The sequence below is a fragment of the Haemaphysalis longicornis genome, unplaced genomic scaffold (assembly GCF_048455015.1).
Source record: "Haemaphysalis longicornis isolate Haplotype H1 unplaced genomic scaffold, Haemaphysalis longicornis Haplotype H1 scaffold_9, whole genome shotgun sequence".
Lineage (NCBI taxonomy): Eukaryota > Metazoa > Arthropoda > Arachnida > Ixodida > Ixodidae > Haemaphysalis > Haemaphysalis longicornis.
In genome coordinates, this window is record NW_027526460.1 from 45,222 (window position 1) to 72,357 (window position 27,136).

Genomic DNA, 27,136 nt, shown 5'->3' on the forward strand with positions numbered 1-27,136 from the left:
CTGGTTTTACTATTTGTAGAGCGATGTGAGTGAATTTAAGTGACGTCGCATGGGAAATCGTCATGGGTGCCGTTTACAGCTTTGCTTTCCGACCACATTCACGGGGTGGATTGGCGCGAGTTTTTTTTTCTTCTTTCGCGCTTTGTAAAATAATTACCAATTTGTCAACCGGATAAACGATGAAAAGTGTGCTAATTTGAGCCAGTCTACACAGTGCAAGCAAAAACGGGAGCTTGACAAATTCACTTCAGTGTCCCTTTAAGTACCATTACGAACCATTATTTTTTTGTACCGGAGCTGAACTGTAACAGAACTTTTATGTATGGGACGAAAGAGAAACGGGAACAAAAACATTTCATTCCGACACCCTGGCCAGAATGCAGCATGGCTCCCAATGCAAAGAGTAGCATATGGCAGCAGAAAGTAATCATTGTAGTTTACAGAACAAAAATATTAGAAGACCTTTTAGCTGCCAAGAGAGGAATCGGAATGAACAAACATCCATGCCCACTAAAAGCACGTTGTTGAGGGGCCTTAAAAACGTCACCCCAGATGCATCGGAGACGAAAGCCAACTGCACACAACCCCCCCCCCCCCCTCCGGAAATATAAGACAGGAAAACAGCAGTCTGCTTGTAAACTTTATCCACATGGCACATAGAAAAAAAAATCCAACACAGCAGCATGATTCACAGCAATACGTCCTCGAGGCACTTTCCAGCTGCCACAAAACACCAAGTTCATGCTCAAACGCACGCTCGCTCTTCATTTGTACATCTTTACAAAATACCTCTGCAGCCATAACACAACATGGCTCACAGTGAAAAGAGTGTCGAGTATGGCAACAGAAAATAATCATCGTAGTTTACAAAAACAAAAAAGAATGTTAGACCTGCTCGTTGCCAAGCCACTTATTATTCAAACACTCAAATAAGTGTCGCAAATTCTTCACACTCACAAGGAGTCAAATTACGTTGATAGAACTGATTGTAAAAGAATCTGAACCACATGAGCTCGGCAACAGAAGCAGAATCCGGCTTTTGCAGTAGCAGTTTGGAATGTAAACCAAAATATAACATGGTGCTGTCAGTATAAACATCAACGTATCAACGAGCTAAATCGAACAGTGTGGCCTATCTTCAATACGGGGAAAAAAAATTTGCTGCCAAATGGGCATCACATCACACACGTCGGCTGTCGTAAAAAATGTGTTGATTACTATTTTAACACTTGTATAAAAAGCTTTTCGTCGTGGCACGGCCGCTACCTCCTGTTCCCACAACACGGTGTGGTGTGAGAATGTTAGTCTGAATGGGAGGCTGCTTGTAGGCTTGTTTGCAAATGCGCCCAGCTCAGAACAGCTTCTTCTCAAACCTAGAAAGAAGAGAAAAGTGCACACTTGATACCCAAGCAACGATTCACAATACAATGGCATGCCTTAAATATCACTACCACTCTCAGCTAAAAAAAATGCATTTGCAACGATTGCACAAGCCAGTCCAATTGTAGACAGCGCGAATGCATCGGCATATGCTTATCAGCCCAGTCTTGGACAATCAAAACTCAAGATTTACAGTAAAGCCACGAGATTGATTGACTGATTATGAGGTTTAACGAGAAGACGCTACACAGGCAATGAGGCGCGCCATAGTGGAGGACTTCGGATTAACTTTGACCACCTTGGGATCTTTAAGGTGCACCGAATTCTCAAACACTGGCATTTTCGCTTTTGGCTTTCATGAGGAAAGCGATGGCAGCGGCCTGAAATCGAACCCGCATCCTCAAACTCAGCAGCACAACACCTTAGCCACTGAGCTACCACAGCGGGTTAAAGCCGCGAGCCAATGTAGTCAAGATTTTAACCTCCTATTGCCTTCTACAGCTGCCCTTAGTCAGCAAAACATGCTACCTTCCATCAGAAATGCAGCTTACTGCCTTCCAGTCCTCACAATGGTTCTGACGAGAGCCATGTCACTAGTATACACTTTAAATTAAAGAGCTGGTGCAGTTTTGATGCCGAAACTAGCAAACCAGTTTATCTGATTCAACAACAAAATTCTAACCATGAGTGTTTAGGGAAAGATTAAGAAAAGATGTCTGAAGTTAGTGGTACCAGATGAGCTGCTCTATAAGAGAGCTATTTCCTTCATGCATTCTCCAAGAGTGCCTCTAAGTACATGGGAGAGGGGCTCTAGACTAGAGTGACGTGGAATGCCTCCTCTCCTGGTTTCTAGGGTTTTACCCCAAGAGCAGGGCCCAATGCGAACAGCACTGAACCAAGCTCTGCTTCGAGGAAGACAGAAACACAGGCGCATTATCGACTTCAATCATTCGCCCTGCAAATACTCGCATCTCAGCCAGCGTAAGCCAGGTCAAAACCACTTACGAGTACAGCCCATGCACTCCGCCTTCAGCCTGAGCAGAGACAGATCTCTTCTCAAACTTGATGTCCCCGGAGTACATGTTCTTTCTGCAAAAGTTGGGGAAGGAGAAGAAAAGGTTCATAATTTGACGACAGGTCATGGGCGCTCACAAAAACTTCGCAATGCACTTCTTACAAACGCAGGATGCAGATGCAAATTTCTCACAGGGAGAGCAAAGACTGGTTGGCAGACTGCGATGGGCAGTAGGGAAACTCCACAGGGCTCCATTGTGTCCCCTTTTCTGCTCAACGTTGCCATGATTAAACTTCTGCAGCTACTCAATTCCTTGCCAGGCCTTCAACATAGTTTATATGCCAGTGATATCCCCTTACGGATGTCTGGAGGCAGGGATGGCGACATTCAAACATTCAAGAAACACTCCAACAAGCTGTTGACATCGTCCATGATTACGTAACACCTCGAGGTATTGCATGCTCTCCCCAAAAATCAAAACTCCTCTATCAATCTTCAATTCGCGAGCACAGACGCCCTCAAGCCAACCCTGATATTCCGCTGCAAGTACAAGGGCACACTATTCCTTTAGTTCCGTGCATCAGGTTATTTGGCCTTAGAATACAAGCTGATGGCTCCAACTAAAACCACTCGAGCACTACACTCGAGCCAGATGCAAATAGAATACCTCATCTCTCGCATCGCGAATAAACTTCATGGCCTCAAAAAACTAAATCTCGTGCAGCTTGTACAGGCATTTATTACCAGACAAATGATGTATGTCGTGCAGTTTCTGGCTCACAAAAAAGATGAGCAAGGTAAACAACTGCATTATTAGGAATGTGTACAAGCAGGCGGTTGGAATTCCCATCTGCTAATCTACAGAACATTTTGAAGCAATGCGTATCCATAACAGCCTCCAAGAACTTCTTGAGGCACAGAGAATAGCGCAGCTCCAACACCTCTCCAGTAGCACAACGAAGTGCACAATCCCTCAACAGCACCACATTGCTTACACCTCCCAGCATGGGGAAAAGGTGATGCTTACTGACTCACAGCGGGCACATATCTGTACTTCTCCACTTCCTCAAAACGTGCACCGAGCATACAACGTTGATCGATGCCTCACTAAGGTGGCGGCTCTCCACCGCGCAGCTTCGAGAGGAGAAACAAATGTTCTACGTGGATGCCACGGCCACGACCATAGTGGCAGCGGATGAGCAGGGTAATTCAACTGCCTCTGGGTCAGTTTGTACAATTCACCCAGAGACGGGGAGGAAGCAGCCATTGCGCTTGCCATATTCTCCACACCATTTCGAGATTGCCCTATGGCATAAGAAAAAGTTTTCACAGGTACAACACTGCGCCCGTTTCACACAAGAATCCAAGAACAGACCGGTGCTGCGGCCCCCATATCCAGCGCTTAAGATTTGGGGGTCTCCCAGGATGGAGCCCTGTGCCGTGGAGGTGTTGCATTCGGGCGTCTCTAAGACCTGGGCTTCACAGCAGGTGTCCAACCTCAGCTCCTGATGCAGGAAGCCCACAGAGCGGGCAGGCAAAGCGTGGGTAACTGACTCGAAAAGAGCCATTAGAAACTTTGAGATGGGTAGAATTTCAGCCCAAGCACAGCGCCTTCTTCAACCCTTTACTGAGTCAAAACTCCGCGAGGTCCTCCTCCTATGGATGCCAACACATTCGTCCTTGCCAGGTAATGAACACGCTCACCAGGCGGTTGAGGTTTCAGCTGCCGGGACCACCTCGATCTTGACAAGCAATCGCTACAAGCAGGGCCAGGCTTGCGACATATAGGGACATGACAGCTCACCATCTTTTTCTTTTTCTTGTACGGTTTAACGCGCCGACGCGCCGTAGTGGAGGGCTCCAGATTAATTTTGACCACCTGGGGATCTTTTACGTGCGCCAAAATCTTGTACACACGGACGTTTTTACTTTTCTTTATTTAAAAGTGGCCGCTGCGGCCAAGAATCGAACCTGCGACCTCGTGCTCAGCAGCCCAACGCCTTAGCCACTGAGCCACCGCGGCGGGTTGACAGCTCACTATCGCTTGGATCTTTTACGTGCGCCGAAATCTTGTACACACGGGCGTTTTTACTTTTCTTTATTTAAAAGTGGCCGCTGCGGCCAAGCATCGAACCTGCGACCTCGTGCTCAGCAGCCCAACGCCTTAGCCACTGAGCCACCGCGGCGGGTTGACAGCTCACTATCGCTTGGATCTTTTACGTGCGCCGAAATCTTGTACACACGGGCGTTTTTACTTTTCTTTATTTAAAAGTGGCCGCTGCGGCCAAGAATCGAACCTGCGACCTCGTGCTCAGCAGCCCAACGCCTTAGCCACTGAGCCACCGCGGCGGGTTGACAGCTCACTATCGCTTGGATCTTTTACGTGCGCCGAAATCTTGTACACAAGGACGTTTTTACTTTTCTTTATTTAAAAGTGGCCGCTGCGGCCAAGCATCGAACCTGCGACCTCGTGCTCAGCAGCCCAACGCCTTAGCCACTGAGCCACCGCGGCGGGTTGACAGCTCACCATCGCTTGGATCTTTTACGTGCGCCGAAATCTTGTACACACGGGCGTTTTTACTTTTCTTTATTTAAAAGTGGCCGCTGCGGCCAAGCATCGAACCTGCGACCTCGTGCTCAGCAGCCCAACGCCTTAGCCACTGAGCCACCGCGGCGGGTTGACAGCTCACTATCGCTTGGATCTTTTACGTGCGCCGAAATCTTGTACACACGGGCGTTTTTACTTTTCTATTTTCTTTATTTAAAAGTGGCCGCTGCGGCCAAGAATCGAACCTGCGACCTCGTGCTCAGCAGCCCAACGCCTTAGCCACTGAGCCACCGCGGCGGGTTGACAGCTCACTATCGCTTGGATCTTTTACGTGCGCCGAAATCTTGTACACACGGACGTTTTTACTTTTCTTTATTTAAAAGTGGCCGCTGCGGCCAAGAATCGAACCTGCGACCTCGTGCTCAGCAGCCCAACGCCTTAGCCACTGAGCCATTGCGGCGGGTTGACAGCTCACTATCGCTTGGATCTTTTACGTGCGCCGAAATCTTGTACACACGGGCGTTTTTACTTTTCTTTATTTAAAAGTGGCCGCTGCGGCCAAGAATCGAACCTGCGACCTCGTGCTCAGCAGCCCAACGCCTTAGCCACTGAGCCACCGCGGCGGGTTGACAGCTCACTATCGCTTGGATCTTTTACGTGCGCCGAAATCTTGTACACACGGACGTTTTTACTTTTCTTTATTTAAAAGTGGCCGCTGCGGCCAAGAATCGAACCTGCGACCTCGTGCTCAGCAGCCCAACGCCTTAGCCACTGAGCCACCGCGGCGGGTTGACAGCTCACTATCGCTTGGATCTTTTACGTGCGCCGAAATCTTGTACACACGGACGTTTTTACTTTTCTTTATTTAAAAGTGGCCGCTGCGGCCAAGAATCGAACCTGCGACCTCGTGCTCAGCAGCCCAACGCCTTAGCCACTGAGCCACCGCGGCGGGTTGACAGCTCACTATCGCTTGGATCTTTTACGTGCGCCGAAATCTTGTACACACGGGCGTTTTTACTTTTCTTTATTTAAAAGTGGCCGCTGCGGCCAAGAATCGAACCTGCGACCTCGTGCTCAGCAGCCCAACGCCTTAGCCACTGAGCCATTGCGGCGGGTTGACAGCTCACTATCGCTTGGATCTTTTACGTGCGCCGAAATCTTGTACACACGGGCGTTTTTACTTTTCTTTATTTAAAAGTGGCCGCTGCGGCCAAGCATCGAACCTGCGACCTCGTGCTCAGCAGCCCAACGCCTTAGCCACTGAGCCACCGCGGCGGGTTGACAGCTCACTATCGCTTGGATCTTTTACGTGCGCCGAAATCTTGTACACACGGACGTTTTTACTTTTCTTTATTTAAAAGTGGCTGCTGCGGCCAAGAATCGAACCTGCGACCTCGTGCTCAGCAGCCCAACGCCTTAGCCACTGAGCCATTGCGGCGGGTTGACAGCTCACTATCGCTTAGGCTGCCTGAAATACCCTGCGGTGCATCCCTCACTCTGTCAGTGGCAGTCTGCGGCGTGGCAACTCTTGCAGTCCAACAACTTTCCTAACCCCGTGGCCTATAGCAGCCTGTACCCAAACCTTCACAAATAGCAGTGTACATGATGCTCGGAAGGAGCTAACACAAAGCCCACCGTACGGGCCTGTCCCCATAACCACTCTACAGCCGTGGGAGGCAGTGTTGCTCAGCTTCGACCAAGAGACTCAACACAGCCTTGTCCAACTGTCCGTGGCCGAAGATGCCACCATCTGACGGGGAAGGAGGACCATCGTATACTCCCCTTCGTCCCATTCCCTTCCCCAGTTTGGGCAAAACAGAGTTATCTCTGCACGGCCCCTTCACGGCTCCTGTGGTGGTGGTCACAAACAAGTGGCGGGCGAGCGCATGCGGCCCGAAAACAAGAGCTCACTTGAGCACGTCGAGGCTGCTTGCGCCGATATCCTGGCAGCCGAGCTTGATGCCAGTGATGAGGTAGGGCACGTAGCGGTGGATCGAGCCCTTGTCCACAATCGTGCCCGTCACGCCCTGGGCCACACGAACCTTGTCCTGGTCACTGCACACACACGTTTACCACCCACCCCCGGTAAGCTGCGCACCCCGCAAACAGCAGCATGCATACAGGAGGGGAAGCGGCCAGATAATGCGGCAATGAAAACTGCAATGCTTCGTAGCTGCAACAGCCAAGGAGAAGGTGGCGGCGGCACCTGGTGGAGAAAAGAATTTCTTCTCCTGCAACAGATGCTGCTAGCGAGTGGAAACCACGCTTCCTCGCGCAGCCAGGTAACGTCACAAGTGCTTGCCTAGGTTGAAGGGGCCATGCAAGTTTGTTTTATTAGAAAGCGTCGGCATTTTATAGCTCCCCAGTGCCTGTTCAGCAGCAAACGATGCTGTATTCACCGAGAACTTGATTACCGTATTTTCCGGTGTATAAGTCGCGGTTTTTTTCAGAAATATTCGTTGGTGCGTCTTATCCACCGGTGCGACTTATGTATGGAATAATTCCAGTTCGCGGCGGCCGCGCGTGGCCAGCGCACGTTGAGACACAGCTCTATGGTGTAAATTAATCCCAAGTCCACTGCTACGGCGTTTCTCATAGCCCATATGTCGCTTCGGGACGTTACACCTAAGAATTTGCAGCTTTATCTAGTCAAAAACAATGATAATGGCCTGCGACAACCGCACACCACTTCATGCCATGCACAGTAACTACAGTTCAGAATAAATTCAAAGTAACATCACACTGGGTTGCAAAAACAAAATGCAGCTTATGAATTATTACAGAGAGTTACTCTGAAGGAGATAAACGTTCTGCTAATTTTTAAAATGACAGCTGACTGATAAGTTTCGATTTTCGGGCCGCTTCCAGTCGCGTCACTTCCGTCCGCCATGACACCTTTATTGCGCTGATTTATGACATCACGCAAGAGACGCGCAACGTTTGGAGAGGTGGCCAAATGGGTCTCCGACTCTTGGTACTCCATTTCTACCAAAACAGTTGTAGCCGGTCCGCGAGTGGTAACGATGTTGGCGAAGAAGACATTAGATAGCCGGAGGACAACAGTGATGTGCCCGCGGAACTCCCACTGAAGACATACTGAATTATTTGTTAGTGAGTCTGAGGAAAAAGACTTCGATGGTTTTGCCTAAACGCTGTCCGTAAGTACATGCCATCTCTGTGTATCAATAAACTATTTTTGAGAAGTTGGTTCAGTGTAGACTTTGGGTGTTATATGCCCGTGTCTAGCCCTCCTTACCGGGGGATGCGTTCATAGGCGGCGGCTGCCGCAACCATGTACTTTCGCTGTACTTTCTAACGATCTAATTCACTGTGAGTTTACCTAATTAACAAGTGCGTCTTATATACCGGTGCGTCTTATACACCGGTGCGACTTATATACGTTTTTTTCGGAAAAACTGACATTTTGAGGGGGATGCGACTTATACAAAGGTGCGACTTATAGACCGGAAAATACGGTAATTAAAATTTTGATTCCCCCGCCAAATCGTGTTTTGTGGCGTCTACAATGACAGAACAAGGACAGGTCTTCAAGCGAAAGTAAGTACGCCGTTTTCTTTGAAATGGGCTCCGGAACGCCTTGTTCACTGTCAGTCCTACATGGCACCATCATATCGTGCAGGGCTGCTGTCTGCCTTTGCATTATTTTTTTTTTTACCATATTTGCACCTAACTTGTTTTTGTTATGATAGGTAGTAATAGTCTCGTGTAAATGTGAATGTGCCCGACAAAAAGGGTCACGTAAAACTGTCACTCACACCAATCAGCCTTTGTCACGTGAGACAACCCCACCGACTGGCCTGCCGTGCAGCTTCAACAAGCATAGTGTGCGCAGTACCAACAGTATGCACTGGCACTCGTGTCGTTTCGTAACTTCCATTCATTACCACCCCCCATTGTTGCTGCTGTAAAATAAATATGCATTACATTTAAGCAAACATAGCTCGTCTTGACAGCTTATAAGCCCTACCTAGCTTGCATTTGCTTTTGCCAGCCTCAGCATATTACGTCATAGGTAGTAGTGCGGGAAATTAGCTAGTGGGTCGCATGGAAATTCCCTCTTTTCCTAATTATATAGCTTCTTTGAGCGAAGTTTACATTAAAAGTGGTGCTAGTACGATTCTCACGAGGCAATCTTTCGCATGAACCAAACTTGGGTTTTGCATGCATGGCCCTTTAAGCTAGGGGCACCTGTCACAAGAGAAGAAACTGCACAGCCGCCGCAACCTGCATTTCACTGCACAGCCCTGAGATGAATTGTGGCCACTATCATTCGGTCCGCCCGGTGCCGCTACCCTCTCCTTGGCCGTCACTGCTACAAATCTTCAGAGGCGTTCCTGGCTAACCTTGCACCCGGGGCCCCAGCAAATTTGTCACCCCCCTCTCATACAAAACGTCAGCAATTATCAGGACAAATCAGCACAACTGCCACTATTTTATTTGATATTACAATAATTTCCTTTATTTTATTAGTTTTATTTTCCTTTATTTTATTTTCCTTTATATTATTTATTTCATTTCCTTTATTTCCAAAATTAAGTTTACCCACTTATTTTGTTTTGTTAGAATAATAAGTGTTGAAATAACAAAAGACGTATCTATTTTTGCATAGAAATGAACAAAAACTTTGCAGGTTTAAAGCGAGGGCTTTGGAATACTCAATACATAATACGCGCGTTCGATAGAGTTAACCACGATGCAGAACTTTCGTAGATATTTTGGCAATAATGAAGGAAGAGTGATGCTAAAGTAAGCATGCTTTGTTTTCTTTAATGTTTTTTTTTTTTTTCATGAATACTCGTTTTTTTTTCTCTGAAGGATCCAGGCTTGTGGATTACCTGAATATTTACCCTTACAGAAAAGCCGTTTGTTTTGGTTTTTAGAGCGCTAATTATTGCATTAAACCAACGCGAACTACCGTTCATTAAAATGATCTTTTCTGGAATATACAAGAACTGCTTTAATACCAGTTTTCGTCAACCAAACGATTTTAAAAAATTTTCATACATTTATTTATGAATCGGGTTGTCAGTAGCAAAAGTGGCTTTTCCATAGTCGCAAATTGTTTTTGGTTTGTTGGACGAATGACGAGATGGCACATTCAGCGGGACAAAGGCAATACAAACAATACAGAGATCGCTAATGTCAGGCATGTGGCTAATATTTGAAACAATGTCATCATTTATTGTACCCTTAGTACTAGTTCGAACATACAGATGAAGATGTCCTGTGTAGCTGGGTAGTCGCTTGTGTTAAGTAAAAGTAGGCGCATAATGATCGGAAAGTAGAGGATTCCGATGGCATTGTCACAGTCAGAGGATTTCCAGGTAATGTGGGGGAAATTAAAATTGGCAAAAACAAACATGGCACGATTAGGAAATTTTGTAATAAAATACATAGTGCATCGAGCAGGTCATTAGAAAATCCCGCGTTAGCGGATGGTGTAAAATAGCAGAAAAAAATATTCTTCTGATAGCCTACAGTTATGCGAAAGGAAACAAGATCGAACTTTGTAAAAAGATTCATTTAGAGACATTCAAAGATTTTGGCAACATCATTTAGAACGCCACCTGAATCTCTCTTCTCTTTTTTTTTAAGTTAGCGTAATCCGTACAATTATTTTAACTCTTTTGACGTATCCTGATGTTCTTTGACATCGTTAAAACTGAAGCGTGGCTGTTTTATTTTGCCTTCACTTCAGTTATCAGCAAACAAAAATATTTGGTGGTAATGGTTGGTCTTCGTTGGAGTGGAAACTTGCGGAACACTGGTGGAGCATTACTATTGCTTTTACATTATAAAAACAGTTTCGTTTCACTGAACTGAAGTCGTATAGGGGGATATTATGGCGAATACAAAAATTTGGGAATTAGGGGTAATGGAGCGTCAGGCCTTGTAGCCTAAATACATTTGGTGCAAATTTAAAATCTTTCAGACGCCTGCTACAGCGCAAACAACGCTTTATCGGATTCGAAATGAAGGGTTCTTAAGCGCTGTAAGCAGGATTTCTGGATGGCTCATTCAAGGGACCGCGTTATCCTGCCGATATCATACAGTGTTGAAATTCTTACGTCTGTGGAACTCAAGAACGTATTTTTGTTGTTTTTGGGTTTCTGGTTCCAGATGCCAGACCTTTTTCCAGTAGCGATCTGCACATGCACGGGCCGCCATTCATGGCAGTAGCCTCGGGCAAAATAAACAAAAGGACACAAAACGTGCACACAAAAAGGCTTTCAAAGGAAAGGGGCAAAAATGCTTGAGGCTGACCACACTGCGAGCACTTTGCTACCAGAAACGAAAATGAAAACAAAAGTGAAGAACTGCAGATTAGTCACGTGAGCGTGCGCCTGCTACTGTGACATTCATGTGAAAGGCACGGCCGGTGACGTTGGGTGCGGGAGGGATTGCAGGACCAGGATATTTTGTGCACGGGTTCCCCGAACTGAGGCAAACATTTTTTGGGGCGTGCCTTACTGCCAGTTTAGGTTCGCCATGGCGGCTGCTAAAAGGATCGATACTGGAAAAAGGTCCATTGCAATTGAGAAACGAAATTTTCCACTTCCCCTGAACGGGAGGTCGAAATAGGGTTTACTCTCCCTCTCTCTTTCCTGAGAGAACGGGGAGAGAGGGATGTCGCCACGTACAGGTAAAGCACGGACGCTACAGTCCACAAGTTTCCCCGTATACATCTTTGTCAGGTCTCACGGCGGGCAGAGGACAGCAACCCATAAATTATTGGAAAGGTGTGTGTCTCCCTTTCTTAGATTCGAAAGGAGGCGCACTCCGTCGTGCCTTCATGCGCAACGGAATGCAGACACGCCAGCAGACACACTGCATTACCGTGAAGCTCTGGGCTTCAAGTGAATTCTTGTGACAATGAAAGCCCTGCTGGGGTGGCTGCTTTTCAGATGAAGGCCGAAAGCTAAACGCCAGTCACGCATCCTTACTGACACCCCCGCCCCCTCTTGGAAGGAACAAGCTTGCTCCCCACACCCTCCGGTGGCATCGCGGTAACGCCGCGCACATTATCGGATAATCCCCCACGCATTTTTGAATGCCACAATTTTCCTTGCCTTCCCCCATTATACTGAAAATGGGGAAGAGTTTGAATAGGCAGCGGCAGTCGTCTTCCAGTTTTCGACGTCCACTAAGACACTGGAGAGGCACGAGTGGCACCCCCCGGCTCCCCACTAGCGACGCCACTGCAAAGCTTTGCAGTTTCCATTGTGACATCCTCTGGTCGCTTGGTCGTGGCCAAAGGCAGGCCCTTGGAAAGCCTCCGAGGGCCCCATGAAGATGGGGAGCACTCACGACTGGTGGTAGCGGTTGAGGCTGCCGCCGCCTCCCACGGAGCTCTCCATGGCATCCAGGGAGCCCATTCCCCGGTACTTCTTGAGGCGCACACCATTGGAGAAGAAGTACTCGCCAGGGGACTCCGTCGTGCCCGCCAGCATCGAGCCCATCATCACTGCAACAGGGTTGGCTTCACTCGGGAGTGGCTCGACACAGCCTTCTGCCAGCGTGGAAAGCCATGCCGCTCTTGCCAGAAAGACTTGTGCACCCTGCTCCTCTGTTGTGCGATGGCAGCAAAGCACTCACGTGCATCCTTACACATTACAGTGGCATTCGCCAGTATTTCAAAAAGCTGTTGCTCGTATAACATACCCCAATTTTTCATGCTGTTTTGGAGTGAATATGCTTGACAAAGGGCAGAAATTGTTGCCAGCAATTTTTGACATGACACACGATTTTTTTTTAACAGATTTGTGAAAACAGTTTCATAGGAGAGCAGAAAGTGTTTTTTTAAGGCACTTTTTGAGGCTTGCTACGTAGAAAACAAGGGCGTCAGTACAAAATGTTTCCTCCTTCATATGAGAACACAATTATTCAAATATTCCTATGTATCTTAAATTTAAATCATAAGTCTTATTCTTATTCACACCCAAAGAGAGGGGCTATGAATTATGATGGAGGCACACGGATCCCTCACTGGGGGCCAGCTCAGATCAATACAATGAACATATGGAAAGGCAACCAGACCATGCAAAATGCTACGCCGCCCACTAGCACATGCACTGGCGGACCCTGCCAGCTGCATCTCATCTGCTCAGTTGGGTGCCACCCCCACGGATGATTTGGCAAAGAGGAGGGGTGTTGGAATGAACCTGTACATGGCTAGTGCAGGAGTGAAGGCTTGTTTTTTTTTTTTTTTGTAAGTGCCACAAGCGATGTCCTTGCAGCCAGAGCAAATTTTCCCGGGACGAGATTGGTTCATTCAAAAGGCTGCTTTGTCCCAATAACAACTATCCCATTTTCATTGCCAACTTCAAACACATAATCGAGATATTAAGGAAAACAGGTGAAGCAACTCCCCAGCCCCTTTCAAGCGGTTTCTCTACGGCACCACAGAATCTTGGTTGTGCGAACGCCAACCTAAGCCACTGCCAAGGAACACGACCGGGGGCCTCTAGCTTGATTTGATAGTATCACTTTGAATGCCGACGTGCAGTTCACACCCTGATGAAAATGTATTTAGTGCTGGCCCATACTACGGCCATCCCGCCCATATTATGTGACTGTAGCGAGAACTTTGAAAGCTTCCCGTCTTTCACGATTGCAATTGGAGCTGTGCGAATTAGCAAAGGCTTCAACTGGAACGAAGTTGTACTTCGTCTTCATGGCCCCTTGAAGAGATTCAAGCCAAGCGGCCGGCAGACGTACCAGTCGATGCGCCCAGAGCCAGGGCTTTGATGATGTGGCCCGCAGAGCTCACACCGCCGTCCGCGACAATTGGCACTCCAAACCGCCGGGCATATTCCGCGACCTTGTACACTGCGGTGGCCTGGGGTCGCCCACATGCCATCACTGCACACAACAACAGTGGTTTCAAACAGGCACAGTAAACATGAGACTTACTTAGGTGGCTGTAATATGTAGCTCATCGTAAAGCTAAAATCGATTCGCAACTCAAAGCAAACCCCAAATTTTAATAATTAAGGCGGCCAGCCCCACACCGAAATTTGGAATGAAAAGCACTCACAAAGAAGGACTTCAGGATTAGTAGGGTAGATTTGCACTGCTTAACTCTTTCGTTACGGCGGAAAAACGGCCGATTTTAAGGGCTTCCACAAAACGTTTTTTTTCTCTTGAGCTACTGGACACACGTAGCTTGCTATGCATGAAATTGTAGCTTATAGATTGCTCTTCCAAACACAAAGCAGCAGTTTTGATAAAGGTACAATTACTTACAGTTTATTTGTCAAGTAATCAGAAAAAAGCCCCCAAGAAAAGTCTATGAAAAACACAAATCGGCACTTTTACCGAGACAAAAAATTATTTCAGGTATTTTAAAATATACAAATTGTTCCTGCGTTCTTTGGCTATGATTCAATATATAAATCAACAGTGTACACCAAGTTTTGGATTTTTGAGGGCCCGTCAACCTAGCGCAACTTACAGCTGTGCCACGCCGCGAGGGCACTCAAGGGTGAGTGAGTCTCTGTAAAATGCGCATCCAAGAACCGTACTTACCCGATTCTAACGCGCACTTTTTTCCCCCGGAAAAATGGGTCGAAAAATCACATGCGCGTTAGAATCGGATACGAAACCGAAACCGAAACAGCAAAAATTTCGCCCCACCCATCGCCAAGTCAAGATGGCGCTAAAGCTTTTAGCAACGATTTTTCGCACGCAGGAAGCATAGGCGCCTAGGCTTTTCTATCGCCGTTCACACAAATTGTCAAATCGTTCCACTTGCGCGCTTGATAACAGCAATGGCAGCAGCGGCTCTCACGCGTTCAAAACGAGCGGTCGGCTGAAGCGTTCGCCTTTGGAGAAGCTCGCGGGACGGGCGTGTGAGGCGTGGGCCACGATCCCATCGACCATGGTTGAAAGTTACTTCAGAAGTGTGGCATCGCGAACGTGCTTGACGGCACCGAGGACGAGATGTTGTGGTCAGCGGAGAGCGACGAGGAGCGAGATGAGTGAGATTACTTCGGGAAATAAATCACCCGTTTCTTTCGCATTCGTTTTTCTTGCTCACACAGTTCCGTGCACGTTACAATCGGAGGTGCAAGTTTTTTCGTTTTTTTTGTCAGGAAAATGGGGTGCGCATTAGAATCGGGTAATTACGGTATACTCTTTTGTGTCCTCGCACAAAATCCTATTAGTTCGGTGGTAAAAAAAAACAAGAAAAAAAAATCTAGCGCTCTCAACAAGCGTCGCATCTGAACTCAGCAGCGCTAACAGTGATGGAACTGGCATTTTAGCTCTTGGAGCACCTGTTGGAGCAGGCAAAATTCCAGTTTGGAGCAGCCATAAGCAACTTTGGAGCAGATGCCAAAATATGCTTCTATACAGTTAAAAGAGTGAAAGCATTCACAAACAAACCGTTAAAGATTCCAATATTTATTAGCAAAGGTATATAAGACTAACTCTACAATCATAACAAGACTAGTACACACACACACACAAAAACTGCTTATATGGAAAGTTTACATAAAATGCAAAAACCATCTAGGCTTTAAGCTGAGCATTTACCCAGACAATAAAGAACTTCAGCAAGCTAAATAAAAACCTGATGGGAAACTCTAGACAGAGCAAGATTACTGTAGTCTAGCGTCACCTACAAAAAGACAAAATTGCGCTACTGTAAAGATTCTTAAAACTAGTGAAAACACATGGTATTGAAAATGAGTGACGGGTTCAAAGCTGTCAATTCCTTTGGACAGTACATGCCACCGCGTACAGTCGGTATGTGGTCGAAGTGATCACTCACGATTCACAATATTTTGCACTGAAAACTACAACGCCTTGCCACGTGTACTTTTTTTTTGAAGCTTCAAGCTTGTGGAGAGCATCTGCAAGCCTTGCTTGCCCTTCTTTGAGTAACGCTTGGCCACTAGCAATGTCAGCGAAAGCTTGTGACTTCATGCCTTTTGCAATGAGGGCTTCAGCATTGGTCAGCATTTTTTTAGCCAAATTAATTTCTGTGTTTGGGTCTTGCTTTTGCTGCGGCTTTGTCGAACTGCAGTTGCTGCCAAGTTTGCTTCTCTTAGCTGCGTGCTCGTCTTCTCTGGCAATTCGCTCTATGTAGCGCTTATGCGACTGCTTGACCGCCTTCATCATGTCCGCTTTGATCGGAATTGTGGCTACGTCCCGGTTGTACCTTTTGGAAAATGACTGAATAGCACGAAGACCATTTATGCTCTCAATTGAAAGGTTGCTCCTCTCTAGCAGCAGCCGGCGATTTTCACTAAATCCCCTTTCAACATCAGCATTTCCGTGCGAAAGGCACAACAAAGACTTCACGAGCTTCCCTAGCAAAGGGTACCTTGGACCACTGTTTTTTCCCCGCATAACAAAGATGGGTTGCCAGGCAACATCAATGCGTTCACCAGGGTCATGCTCAAGCTTCTCCGTAGAAACGAGCGCCAACTCATCCATTAAACCTGACATCGCTTGAGGTGGTATCACCTGAGGAACGTGTTGCGCCAAATTTCGGAACGCTACAACAGAACTTTCTTCATGAATGATGTCTGGTCGGAGGCACCTGAGATCCCTCAAGACAATGTTGTCGAGTGGCAGGGTTGATAGCAGGTAGGTTGCACACTTTATGTAAAAGCTCCTTGCTCCAAGTCTGAACAGTTTTTTCTCTTCAGCTGACCACTCTGCGATGACTTTTTCTGTGTCACCCCCAATCTCGACGACTTGCTTCCAGTTGCTTGAACATTCAACATCAACGGATTTTAGCTCTTCCCCAGTGAGGTCCCGGTAGGCTTCAGTGCGCACAAACCGACCAAGAACTTTCTTGGAGAGCTTCACCATTTCTTCGTACAAAACATGAACAAGCGGCTCAGAACGCTGGAACAATTCCAAAAAGCCAACAAACAAGTCCGCCACGTTTCGCAAAAACAGTGCCGTGGCAAGAAGGTCTTTCTTGCTGAGGTTTTCACGAAGGCGCTTATAGACTGTACCAGCAGCACGAGGTCCTTGCTGCACATCTAAGACCATCGACTTCAGTGCAGGATACTGTTCGATGAAACGGTCCAGGGCAGGACCCAGACTCAACCACCGTGAGCTTACATGCCGGAGAAAGACAGATTCAGGCAGACCAAGGCATCTCTGGTTTTCTTTCAAAACTGCGCTTTGCACCGCAGAGTTTTTGAAAAAGTGATAAGCGTCCATCAAAGTTGACTCCACATTGTTGCCAAAAGCTTCAATTCCTTTTGCAAAAGTGTTATGAATTTTGTGCAAACTGCACTCTCCAATGTTGAGCAGCGTTGGGTTTACATCATGCATGAGCTTCTTTTTTAAACTTTTCATGACGTTTGGGCCGTCACTGTAGAAGCAGAGCATGTTCCTTTGAGGCAGGTCCTGGACAGCTTCTTTCACTCGCGCAAGCAAAACATCTGAGGTTGCAGACCCCAAGTGAAAAGAACGCAAGTGCTCTGCCACAACCTGCTGGCAAACTTCGGAAAAGTACCTGACAATGACGTCTAGCTGCTGGCACCGTTGTTCTGGAAGCGGCGTTTCGTCGATTTCAATGGTATAATGCACGCTTTCCTTGTTAAATTCATCGACGACTGCTTTCTTGAAATACGGGCCAAGGCCATCGGACACAACGTAGGACACCTTTTTTCTCCCACATTGAAATTCTTTTGCGGCTTTAGAGTCTGGAAACATCAGTGGAAAAATTGATGTCGCTGTGTCTCCCCATGAATATGGTATTCCAGCAATGGCTACTGCAAGAACAAAGTATGTTTCTGCCAACGTGGCTCGATCGGCTTCTGAGATTCCCAACCCTGCAGGAAGACAGTACTCCAAAAGAGATTGCGTCGTAGCCGGCTTCTTCAGTGCCTCAAGTTCATCTCTGTGTTGCTTGCAAGCTTCAACATGTTGCTTGTTGTTTGCATGTCGCTTGACAGCACTAACGCCATGATGAGAACAATGAATGACTTTGCTGCAAAAAATGCACGTCGCTTCGTCTTCTTTTGGGCCGGGTCTGCACCACACGGAAATTAAGTCACCATTGGCATCTGTCTCATTTAGCACTTCTGTGTTGAACTTGCTTTTCCGCCCTGAAAAAGAATGTGCAGCACATCAGTACACACAAAAGCTCACTGCTCTGTACATTTGGCTCAACTCTGACTATTTATGTGAGTTTGCAAACAGAAGCGCTATCATTTCAGTCCAAAAAAGTTGCCAGAACTCGTAGATAAACCACCTTGGCCATTTAAAAACAGCGTGGTAATCAAGACATTCAGCATTTTTGCGGCCCTACAACTTCTTTGTCATACTGTAGATGGAACTATTAAGTGGAAATTTCTGGGAAACCTAACAACTGCAATTGTGCACTGGCATGTTTCCCAGTTTTAAAACCTGCCAAGACACCACACTGCCACCAAAAACAGCTACAAAAATTGCAGAATAGTATAAACACTCATTCCGATGTTTACTCACAACAGCAAACTAAACACACGGTCGCTTTTTTGCAAACAAAAACACTGAGTACAGGCTGTTGCCGCCGTTCCCGCTAGCACAACTGACGCATTTGCCGTTAGAGAGCTTTAGTTAGGCAGTTTTAGCATATCGAAACCGTGTTTACGTTACCATTGAGCGTGTTTACAGGAGTAGACTGCGCAGCGTGAGAGTTACCGTGAACGGTAACTTACCGGCACAGGCTTCACCGTCGCCAGCGCTTCCGGTAACACGGTAAACGGTAATGCAAACACGGTAACGATATGCTAAAACTGCTTAGTGGAAAGCACCACTTTGGTGCACCCTTAGAGTTAGCGGGCCACCGCGAAAACGCCATGCTAAAACTCTGCTAACTGCTGACGTTTACGCGCCCGCAATCGCAAATGGATAACGCCTCGTTATGTTACGTTTACGCTATACTATTTAGTAGAATGTGCGAGACGTTTGGATAACATGCTGGTGAGCCGTTGAACCCGCATTCTTTTAATCTGATATCACCCCCCCCCCCCCCCCCCCTGAACCGTCTGAAGTTCACCACAACGCGAATCAAACTCCCATACGCCCATTCACAAAAGCATGTCGACATGTGAGCGCCCCACAAACAGAAAAGGCAAGGACGTAGCTTCGCGGTGAGCGCCGCGTCACGTCCATGATGCAGACACCAGTTTACAGAAAAATGTCCGAACGGACGATTATGAATTTAAATTGCGCATTCATTTCTACCAGTCGCTTGTGCTTTGTGTGCTGGTTCACTGCGACAAAATGCACTGTCACGCGAGCATTAGAGAACAGAGCAAAAGACGCAAAAAAAGTGAGAACGATGAAGACGAGTCGAAAGCCTTACCTCGCATCTTTGAAAGCGCCATCCTGCCACAGGCGCGAATTCAAGTGCCCCGGAGTGGCCACAAAGCCATGAAGAAAGCTGTGGGCGATCGCGGACAAAGGAGGCATGCACAGATGCGCAGACCTGTGCGCAGTGCGCAGACACGCTTACAGGCAGGCTTGACACATTTTATTTTCAGTTTCGGTTTTGCACCAGAGAGTTAAAAGTGCTACAACATGCTTCCGAAATGCCACTTCGGCGCACGCTTGGCGCAAAAATTCCATAAAACGACCATTTGGAGCAGCGTGGAGCAGAATTTCCGTCATGGAGCAGTTTGGCGCAATTGGAGCAGCAGTTCCATCACTGCGCTAATCTGACACGAGCGCCAGGTTATCTTGAAGGTGATAGCGCGATATGGCGCGGTGCATTTCGCAAAATATCCTGGCCGTACGTTGTCGAGACCCTAAACACAAAATCAAAACCGCAGTCGCCAGATAAGAACCAGGTTTTGTTTATAAATACAGCGCAGAGTCACTGATTTGATTGATTGATTGATTGGGGGTTTAACGCGCCGACGCAACGCAGGCGATGAGGCGCGCCGTAGTGGAGGGCTCCGGATTAATTTTGACCACCTGGGAGCGCAGAGTCACAACGAAATTACCTGCCAGCGCTTGTTGAAGTGCGAGGCACCTGAACCGGAGCTTCGTCGTCCTAACTGAAATCTGAAGATCCCACATCATTGCTTGACCCCTCACTGCTGCTGGAATCATAAAAATGGACAGCAGGAGCTGCCGAAGTGCTTGCTACAGCAGTCCGACTGTGCGGAGCGCGGCGCGAACCCGACGCCATTTTTCCTCCTCCTCCCCTCCCCCTTCGGTTCAAATTTCTCTTGCTACGCCGCCACCACACGAGACACATAAAAAAACGAAACCGAAATTGAAAGAGAAGTTGCCAATGAACACACCAGATGGCGATAGTTGTCTGTACAGCGCGGGTTTCAGATTTTGCAGGAGATTTAAAATCATCAGACACCGGCTTCCGATTGCCTATGGCGCCGTCGTGAAAGAGTTAAAGAGACGCCAAACGGAAACTCTGAAGCAACCACACTACACACACACAAAAAAAGGATTGTTTCTGAGACATTAAACACCATGAGTAAAGGCGTAAACAGAGCCACCTGTGCAATTTGTAGCATACATCGTTACTTTAGGTTAACTAGACATTTAACGCACAACAGATAATGGTTTGCACATCTAGGCAGCAACTCTGGCATCTTAATGCGCGTGAGTGCGTGTATGCGTGCGTACGTGTGTGTGTATGTGGAGAGAGAGAGAGAGAGAGAGAGAGAGATAACGAGTCTGGCGATGTCAGCCGAGCTAAGCCGCCTGGCTTGCTACGCCAGATGAATGCAGTGACAATGATAATTATAATGAAGAAGAGGAACACACATGATTTTGACAATTTACAAAGTTTGGTCAAGGCTTGTGGCTTTTAGATAGGCCAACAAAGCTCTTGTAGCACTACAGGGGCGTTCAGAAAAATCCCAGGGACCCAATACGTCCCTCAGTTCCAGTGCTACGGGGAGCGGCCAGCCCAGAGACACTGCGAGACATACTCTCTGCATACTAAATCACGCACAGTCACAGATTACGTGTTTCAGATCTTCACGCACATCACACTGTGGGCACAGTGGCGAGGTGGACTGGTTCATTATGTAACAGTATATCAGGGGCCAGACACTTCGGCTAGTTTCGGTATCACAAAATAAAGTGCCGCCATGACGCTGGTAGCCAAGCGAAGATTCAGCAACTTTTGCATATGTGGCTTTATCTTTTCAAAATATGCAGCAATAAAGTAAAGTGATTCCATTATGTTTAAAATAAAAGGTGTTCTTGGCTGTCTCCTTTTTTCGGCACCCTATTTATTTAATCGCTTCATTCGTTGCGCCGACAGGCGGCGCTTTTGCTCTTATCTCTTTTGCTGCCATCCTGTCCGTCTGCTCTTGCCACTTTCACTGTGTGCACGTGTAGAAGTTTTCTAGTATTGCAGCGGACCATGCATTGGGTTTGTTTATTTGCGTTTTGCTTTCACCGCCCGGCTGCACCGGTCTGTGCTATCTGTGTGCCAAGGGAAGCGCGTGTTCCATTCTTTCTTTCTGTGCCGCACGTGTTATCTGTTCTGATAGGGAGAGCATTCCGGTCTAACGTGAACAGCCCGGAATAATCTTCTTGGATCTACAATGTTCTCGATGCGAATCGACGGTTCGAGAACCATGCGTTCCGAACTATCGTGAACAGCCTAGAATAATCTTTGTTCTGGATGTAAATCGACGGTTCGAGAAACAGTCGCACCTAAAGATAAAAAGCCTGCAGAGCAGACGCCGCGGCTTTCCATTCCATTCCACTCTCCGACGCTCGCCGACGCATGTCAAATTGTTGACTGCTGCTTCGCCGCCTGTGTACTTTGAGTTGTTGGGGGAGCACAAGTTCGCTCGAATAAACTTGTTTTCCTTGAAGACAACTGCGTCGTCTTTGGTCACGTGACAGTATGCTCTGAAGGTGAAAATTTTGGTGTCTGCGAGTGCGAATGGGCTCAAAATGTCAGAAAAACTGAGAAAACGACACAAGGACTGCTTCGATGCGTGCGGTGCGACAACTCGGGAAGGAATAGCACAGCAAAATTTTTACGCTTCCCAGCGGGCAGCAGGTCAGCACACTTTTTATTCAGTCAGAGTTATAAAGAAGCAAGTGCTATCTTGATCAAAAAAGCTGCAAGGCGAACCAAAAATCTTCTGCTCTTGCTTTACAGTGAATTTCTTTTTGTTTGGTTCAACGCATTTGTCAGTAATGTTGTAAGCATGTGAAGCTACTTGACAGTTTCTCATGAGCCTATTGATGCCAGCAGACACACAGACAGATATTTCGCTTCGGTATCGGTTTGGTGAGTGGTTGCTTCTCATTTTCTTTCCACCAGAGAAAAGCTTGGAAAATGTGCTCGCCTTATGTGCTTAAATGCTTCTTCGACGAACTGGTTTGGCTTTAGAGCATTCCGACAATCAGTTTCTTATACAGTCGAATCCCGCTACAACGAAATTGACGGGACGTGCGAAAAATTTCGTTGAAGCGAAAATTCGTTGAGGCGAAATCTGCCCCTACACACCACGGAAAGGCCAGAAAAATAGCCCCGTGCGTTTCCGCAACATTGGCAGCATAATACAATGTTTAGAAAAAGGAGTGACGCGCAATAACTCATGTTTATTCGGATAACAAACATACCGATGGTTATCTGTTTTTTCACCACCCAAAGAACGCGTTACGGAGGGGGGTGAAAATATGCAGGCGCAAAACGTATCGCTGTACAACAAGGCGTGCCCACCGAGCTGATTACTTGCAGATAGCTGCTAGGCCGTGGGAAGCCCCCCTCTCGCTTGTGGCAGGAGCAGTGCCGTTATCTTGTCCTCTGACAGGGCACGGCAGCTACTGACCTTGGCAGGCAAGACGCGCGCGCTTGCATTTAACATGACCGCGCGCTCGCGACTAAGATAGGATGACTAGGCTTCAAGACCAAACGCACAAACATGATTTTCGCTCTTGGCTATGAAGAATGGTAGAAGGAAAACGGCAAGGACAGCTGCTCACAGCATACATGACGGCACTGCGCCAGCAGCGGAGCACATTCATGCAATTTCAACTGGATACGGATTGGCTGTAGCTCTGGGGCTCCGCCTTGGCGAAGCGGGCCTGCGCCTGCGCCTCGTGTAAAGACGGCCAGCCACATCGTTATCACCATCAAGCAATGCCGTGCGCCTATGAGTTATTTTTTGTTTTGTTTTGGGTGGCGGTGTGGTCGCAACGCGCATTTTCGATGAAACTAAGCGTCCTGAATGTATAAAAAGTTACAGATAGCTGGCGCTATGCTTATGTTATTGCAAAATAATTGTTCAAACCCAGCCCAAATCATCGATAATTTCGTTGAAGTGAAAGCAAGCCTGACAAATGGTTCGTTGTGGCGAGGACTTTGTTGCATTGACTTCTATGGCTAGCTGACGGGGAATTGGAAATATTTCGTTGAAGCGGAAATTTCGTTGAAGCGGCGTTCGTTGTAGCGGGGTTCGACTGTACAGTAAAACCTGGTTACAAGAGACACTCAAGGGACCCTGGAAACGTGTCTCTTGCAAGCGAGGTCTCTTGTATGCAATTTTGCTAACATGGTGAACATGGGAAAACCAACCAAACTGCTTTGATTCAAATGTCTCTCATACGTTGTATTCACTGGCGAGGCACGCATTCAGGCAGCCATGTGAGTGCGCCGCCGTCACTGGTTACGCCGGGCTCCGTGGGATGGCGGTACTTGTCCGTGCTAAGCACATGATATGTGTTGGACGTTGAAACTCTAACCCTCCGAATGCAAAGTAATGCCCCGATTCCAATGTGAGTGCTATTAATAATATCTCTGTTGACACCAATGTTCAGAATCAGCTTGAAACGGAGCAGACGACGCACGACGGTGTTTTTTTTTTTCTGCGGCGTGCGGGCGCACTGGCACAAACTGTGCTATGTCCATGGCTTCGCCATGTTCGTGGCCATTTCAGTGTTGCCGAGCGGATAAATTAACAGCCAAACTTTTTAGTGAATACCATCTATAACCAAGTGTCTCTTGTAACAGCTAGGATTGCCACCTTTCCCCCCCCCAAAAAAAAAAACGGCCCTTCGGTGGGGTATAAAGAATGTTTAATTTGGGTTGAAAAAAATCCGCCATGTTTTTGACATGCAGTGCCATTTACTGTAGTGTTTTCTTAGAGAGAAATCAACATAACGTTTGTACTGAAAGTGATTTCACTGAAAAGTAACCGCAATTGCTGACCGCGGCGGTAGCATTTCATTGTTTTGTTCCTCCCTTAGGTTTTGTTTTGTTCCTCCATCTCAGGCAGCGCGCTCGCCCGCGTATTTTCTCTGCTCGCGTGTCTTTGCCCAGCTTGTAGACACATATTCATCGTCTTAGTTGTTGAATTGACGCTTATAAAACGGCAAAACGGACATAATCACGGCAATGACGGCCGGTTTTAGATATGGACCGGCAACCGGCCCGCTGTTTAAAAAACCGGGCGGGTGGCAACCCTAGTAACAGGGTATCTTGTAACGAGGTTTTACTGTAGTGACATTACCACTTTTGAATGCTTATTAACACAAAAGCCCCAAAATTATTTACGTGGCAGCTGACCGCTTGCATTCCGTGTTACGAGAAGTTCGAGTTACCTGCGCGACAGCCGAGCTGCGCTCCGCTTTTCAACCTGTGCTAGGACACATTTTTTTACCTTGTTTGCACTCTCAATATTTGTGTCACTTTTACGTGTTGTTTATTGATATCCATGGTGGTATTTCTTCCATTTACTAGGTGTGACGCATGGCGAAATCACGCAGAAAATACGCTAGCTGTAAAAGGTTTTTTGGGCTAGCAAGTTTACGAGAATAAGAATATGGCGCGGTTGTTAATGGTTGCGAAATGAGCTGGTCATCTCACTTCACAATCATTTTGTTATTCAGAAACGCGTGTTTTTATGAAACATCGTTTCTGTAGAATTGTATTGTGTACAGCAAATGAACGTGGTGGCCTCTGGAGCAATTTTCTGTATACAATGAATTGTACGAAGATGTCTCTTATGTTTGTGTAACCGACACAGAAGGCGGACTTTTGTACCTACTAAACGAGATACACAGCTGCTTTTGTGGCATGTATTGAACTTTGCTTGCAATACATTGCTAATAAAAATCGGTGAATAAACCCCATTTCCCACCTGCTATTCTTTCTGCCCCAAACAAAATTGTCACGCTTCAGGGCGTGCTGGCTCGCGCGTATTCAACTCAAAAAGATATCCAAACAACTGTTTTGTGCACGTGCTGAGAGTCCAAGCAAATTAGCAACTGAAAGCTGTCGAAAACAGTCTGTGCAGCAGCAACAAAATCTGAAAAGCAAAATGCAAGCGAGCGGTGTTTGTTCACGCTTGTGGCACAAAGACAGTCGCGCTCGTTCAGTGCACAGCAGACGATAAGCGGCACAGCGTTTCTTTCTCGCGCATCAACGAAAGCGTTGCCATAGCAGCATCAGTGATTTTTTTCCTTGTTTTTTGATTTGACAGTTTGGCCTACCAAGCACCAGGGGACAAATTGGCGCTAGTGGCGCAATTAACGGTTACCTGGGGGGTATACCAGCTGACCTAGCCGTGGTAGTATCAGTACAGCCTACTTATTAAGAACACGCTCACAATCAAAAACCAGTTACCGCCACACCTGAACTAAGAGGGCAGTGGAGAATGGGTCTTTCAATAGAAGGCCCAACTAGGCTTTAGGCTTAACATCCCCCCAAATTTCTTTCACCCAGAAGTGCCCTTTTTGAAATGCTCTCACTTCCAAAACAAAACATCGTATTTACTCAAATGTAACACACCTTCAATTGTAATGCGCACCTGGTTTTTGCAACCGGGAAACAAAAAAAGCCCAACTCTACAAAGGTCACGCTGCATATGGTACCAGAACTTGGTTTATTACGCTAGGATGGCTCTGGTCATTCTCAGGCCAAAATACACTCAATGGCAAACAACCATTCATGGGGGCCGCCTTTCCTAACTGACTTTGCGAAAACTTGTAAAAACATGTTTAAAGGACCCATAAAGAGAAAACACAAGTTTGGTTTATCCAAAAGATTGCCTCGTTAGAATCATACTGACATCACTTTTTTTAACGTGAACTTCACTCAAATAAGCTACATACCTAATTAGGAAAAAAGGGAGTGGCCAGGTGACCCACTAGCTCATTTCCCGCAACAGAAGCTATGATGTCATACCAGACAGCTCTGTGATTAGCGGAGGACGGCAAAAGCAAACGAGCTATTTGCACATAAATTTAGAGCACATTGTTTTAAAGCCCTAAGAATGGTGGGACAAAAAGTAGAAGTTACGAAAGCACAAGTAAACATAGAAGTACCGATGCGTACTGCTGTTGGCACTGCGCACACTATGCTTGGTTTAGCTGCACAGGACTGCGGGGCTTTGGGGTTGTTTCAGACGACACTGGACGATTGACGCAAGCAACGTTGTCAGTTGTCTTACATGACCGTATTTGTCGAGCGAGCACCATGTTTCACGAAACTTTTACTGCCTACCGCAACAAAAACAAGCCAGGTACAAATACGTCCACAAACAAACCAAAGGCATAAAACAGCTTGCCACGGTGTGGTGGTGCCATCTAGATTCACTAATGGTAAACACGGCCCTGTGATGTCATTGCAGACCATGAAAAGCACGATTTAGCGGGAAAATCAAAATTTTAACTTAATTTCTCAGTGAAGAAAGCACTGTATGCATTCGGACAAGCGCTGAGGGCACTATAAAACACGAAATCTTTCGAATGACACAAACTTGTGTTTTGTCTTCATGGCTCCTTTAAAACGTGTCCACCTGGAGGCTGTCATAGAGCGGTCAGCTGTGGAGGGGGGCGTGGTACTCCTTCGTCAAGGCAAAGTATGCGGAGGGGAGGGCTGGCTACCTGAAGAGGAGCTGTTGAAACACTGGCACAGCACTGCAGCGTGATGTCCTCGGTGTGTTTCTACAATGCACCCATCACTGCTTGTCAACCTTGGTCATTTAAGCTGGCAAAGTGAATTTACCGTGCACACACCCCTTCGTTTCTTGGATCGGCTCAGAAAGCTTAAGACTCTTTTTGGCAACTAAGATCAGACCAGATCACATGCATGCACATACAGATCCAACAATAAATCAAAATGTTTACAAAGTTTCACATTATACAAGGCTGCACAGCCCTCACACAAGGTGCGCAGACGAAGGTTGTCTTTTCTTCTGCGAGTGTGAAGCACAAAC

The 27,136-nt window shown here is 46.9% G+C and overlaps 2 protein-coding genes across 2 annotated transcripts in view; both read right to left on the bottom strand.

The window, feature by feature from the left end:
• Nucleotides 1-627: 627 nt before the first annotated feature.
• Ras (Inosine-5'-monophosphate dehydrogenase ras) overlaps nucleotides 628-27,136 on the bottom strand; it is a 95,896-nt gene continuing 69,387 nt past the window's right edge. The window contains exons 10-14 of the mRNA XM_077683525.1: nucleotides 13,683-13,826; nucleotides 12,273-12,429; nucleotides 6,855-6,998; nucleotides 2,386-2,469; nucleotides 628-1,373 (exon numbers count right to left, since the gene is read on the bottom strand). Coding sequence (XP_077539651.1) covers nucleotides 1,352-1,373; nucleotides 2,386-2,469; nucleotides 6,855-6,998; nucleotides 12,273-12,429; nucleotides 13,683-13,826 — 551 coding nt within the window. The 3' untranslated portion in view covers nucleotides 628-1,351. The remainder of the gene's footprint in view (nucleotides 1,374-2,385; nucleotides 2,470-6,854; nucleotides 6,999-12,272; nucleotides 12,430-13,682; nucleotides 13,827-27,136) is intronic.
• LOC144152283 (uncharacterized) lies at nucleotides 13,833-27,133 on the bottom strand. Its single transcript, XM_077683524.1, has 2 exons — nucleotides 19,285-27,133; nucleotides 13,833-18,040 (listed from the first exon to the last, which is right to left on the bottom strand). The coding sequence occupies exons 1-2, from the start codon at nucleotides 19,304-19,306 to the stop codon at nucleotides 15,735-15,737; spliced, it is 2,328 nt and encodes a 775-aa protein (XP_077539650.1). The 5' UTR covers nucleotides 19,307-27,133; the 3' UTR covers nucleotides 13,833-15,734.

What these genes read in the sequence shown, in the direction of transcription:
- LOC144152283 (XM_077683524.1), bottom strand. Translation starts at nt 19,306, where the DNA reads ATGGCGCTTTCAAAGATGCGAG. An exon ending in GGCGCTTTCAAAGATGCGAG is followed by an intron (nt 18,041 to 19,284) that starts GTAAGGCTTTCG and finishes ATTCTTTTTCAG; the next exon opens with GGCGGAAAAGCAAGTTCAAC.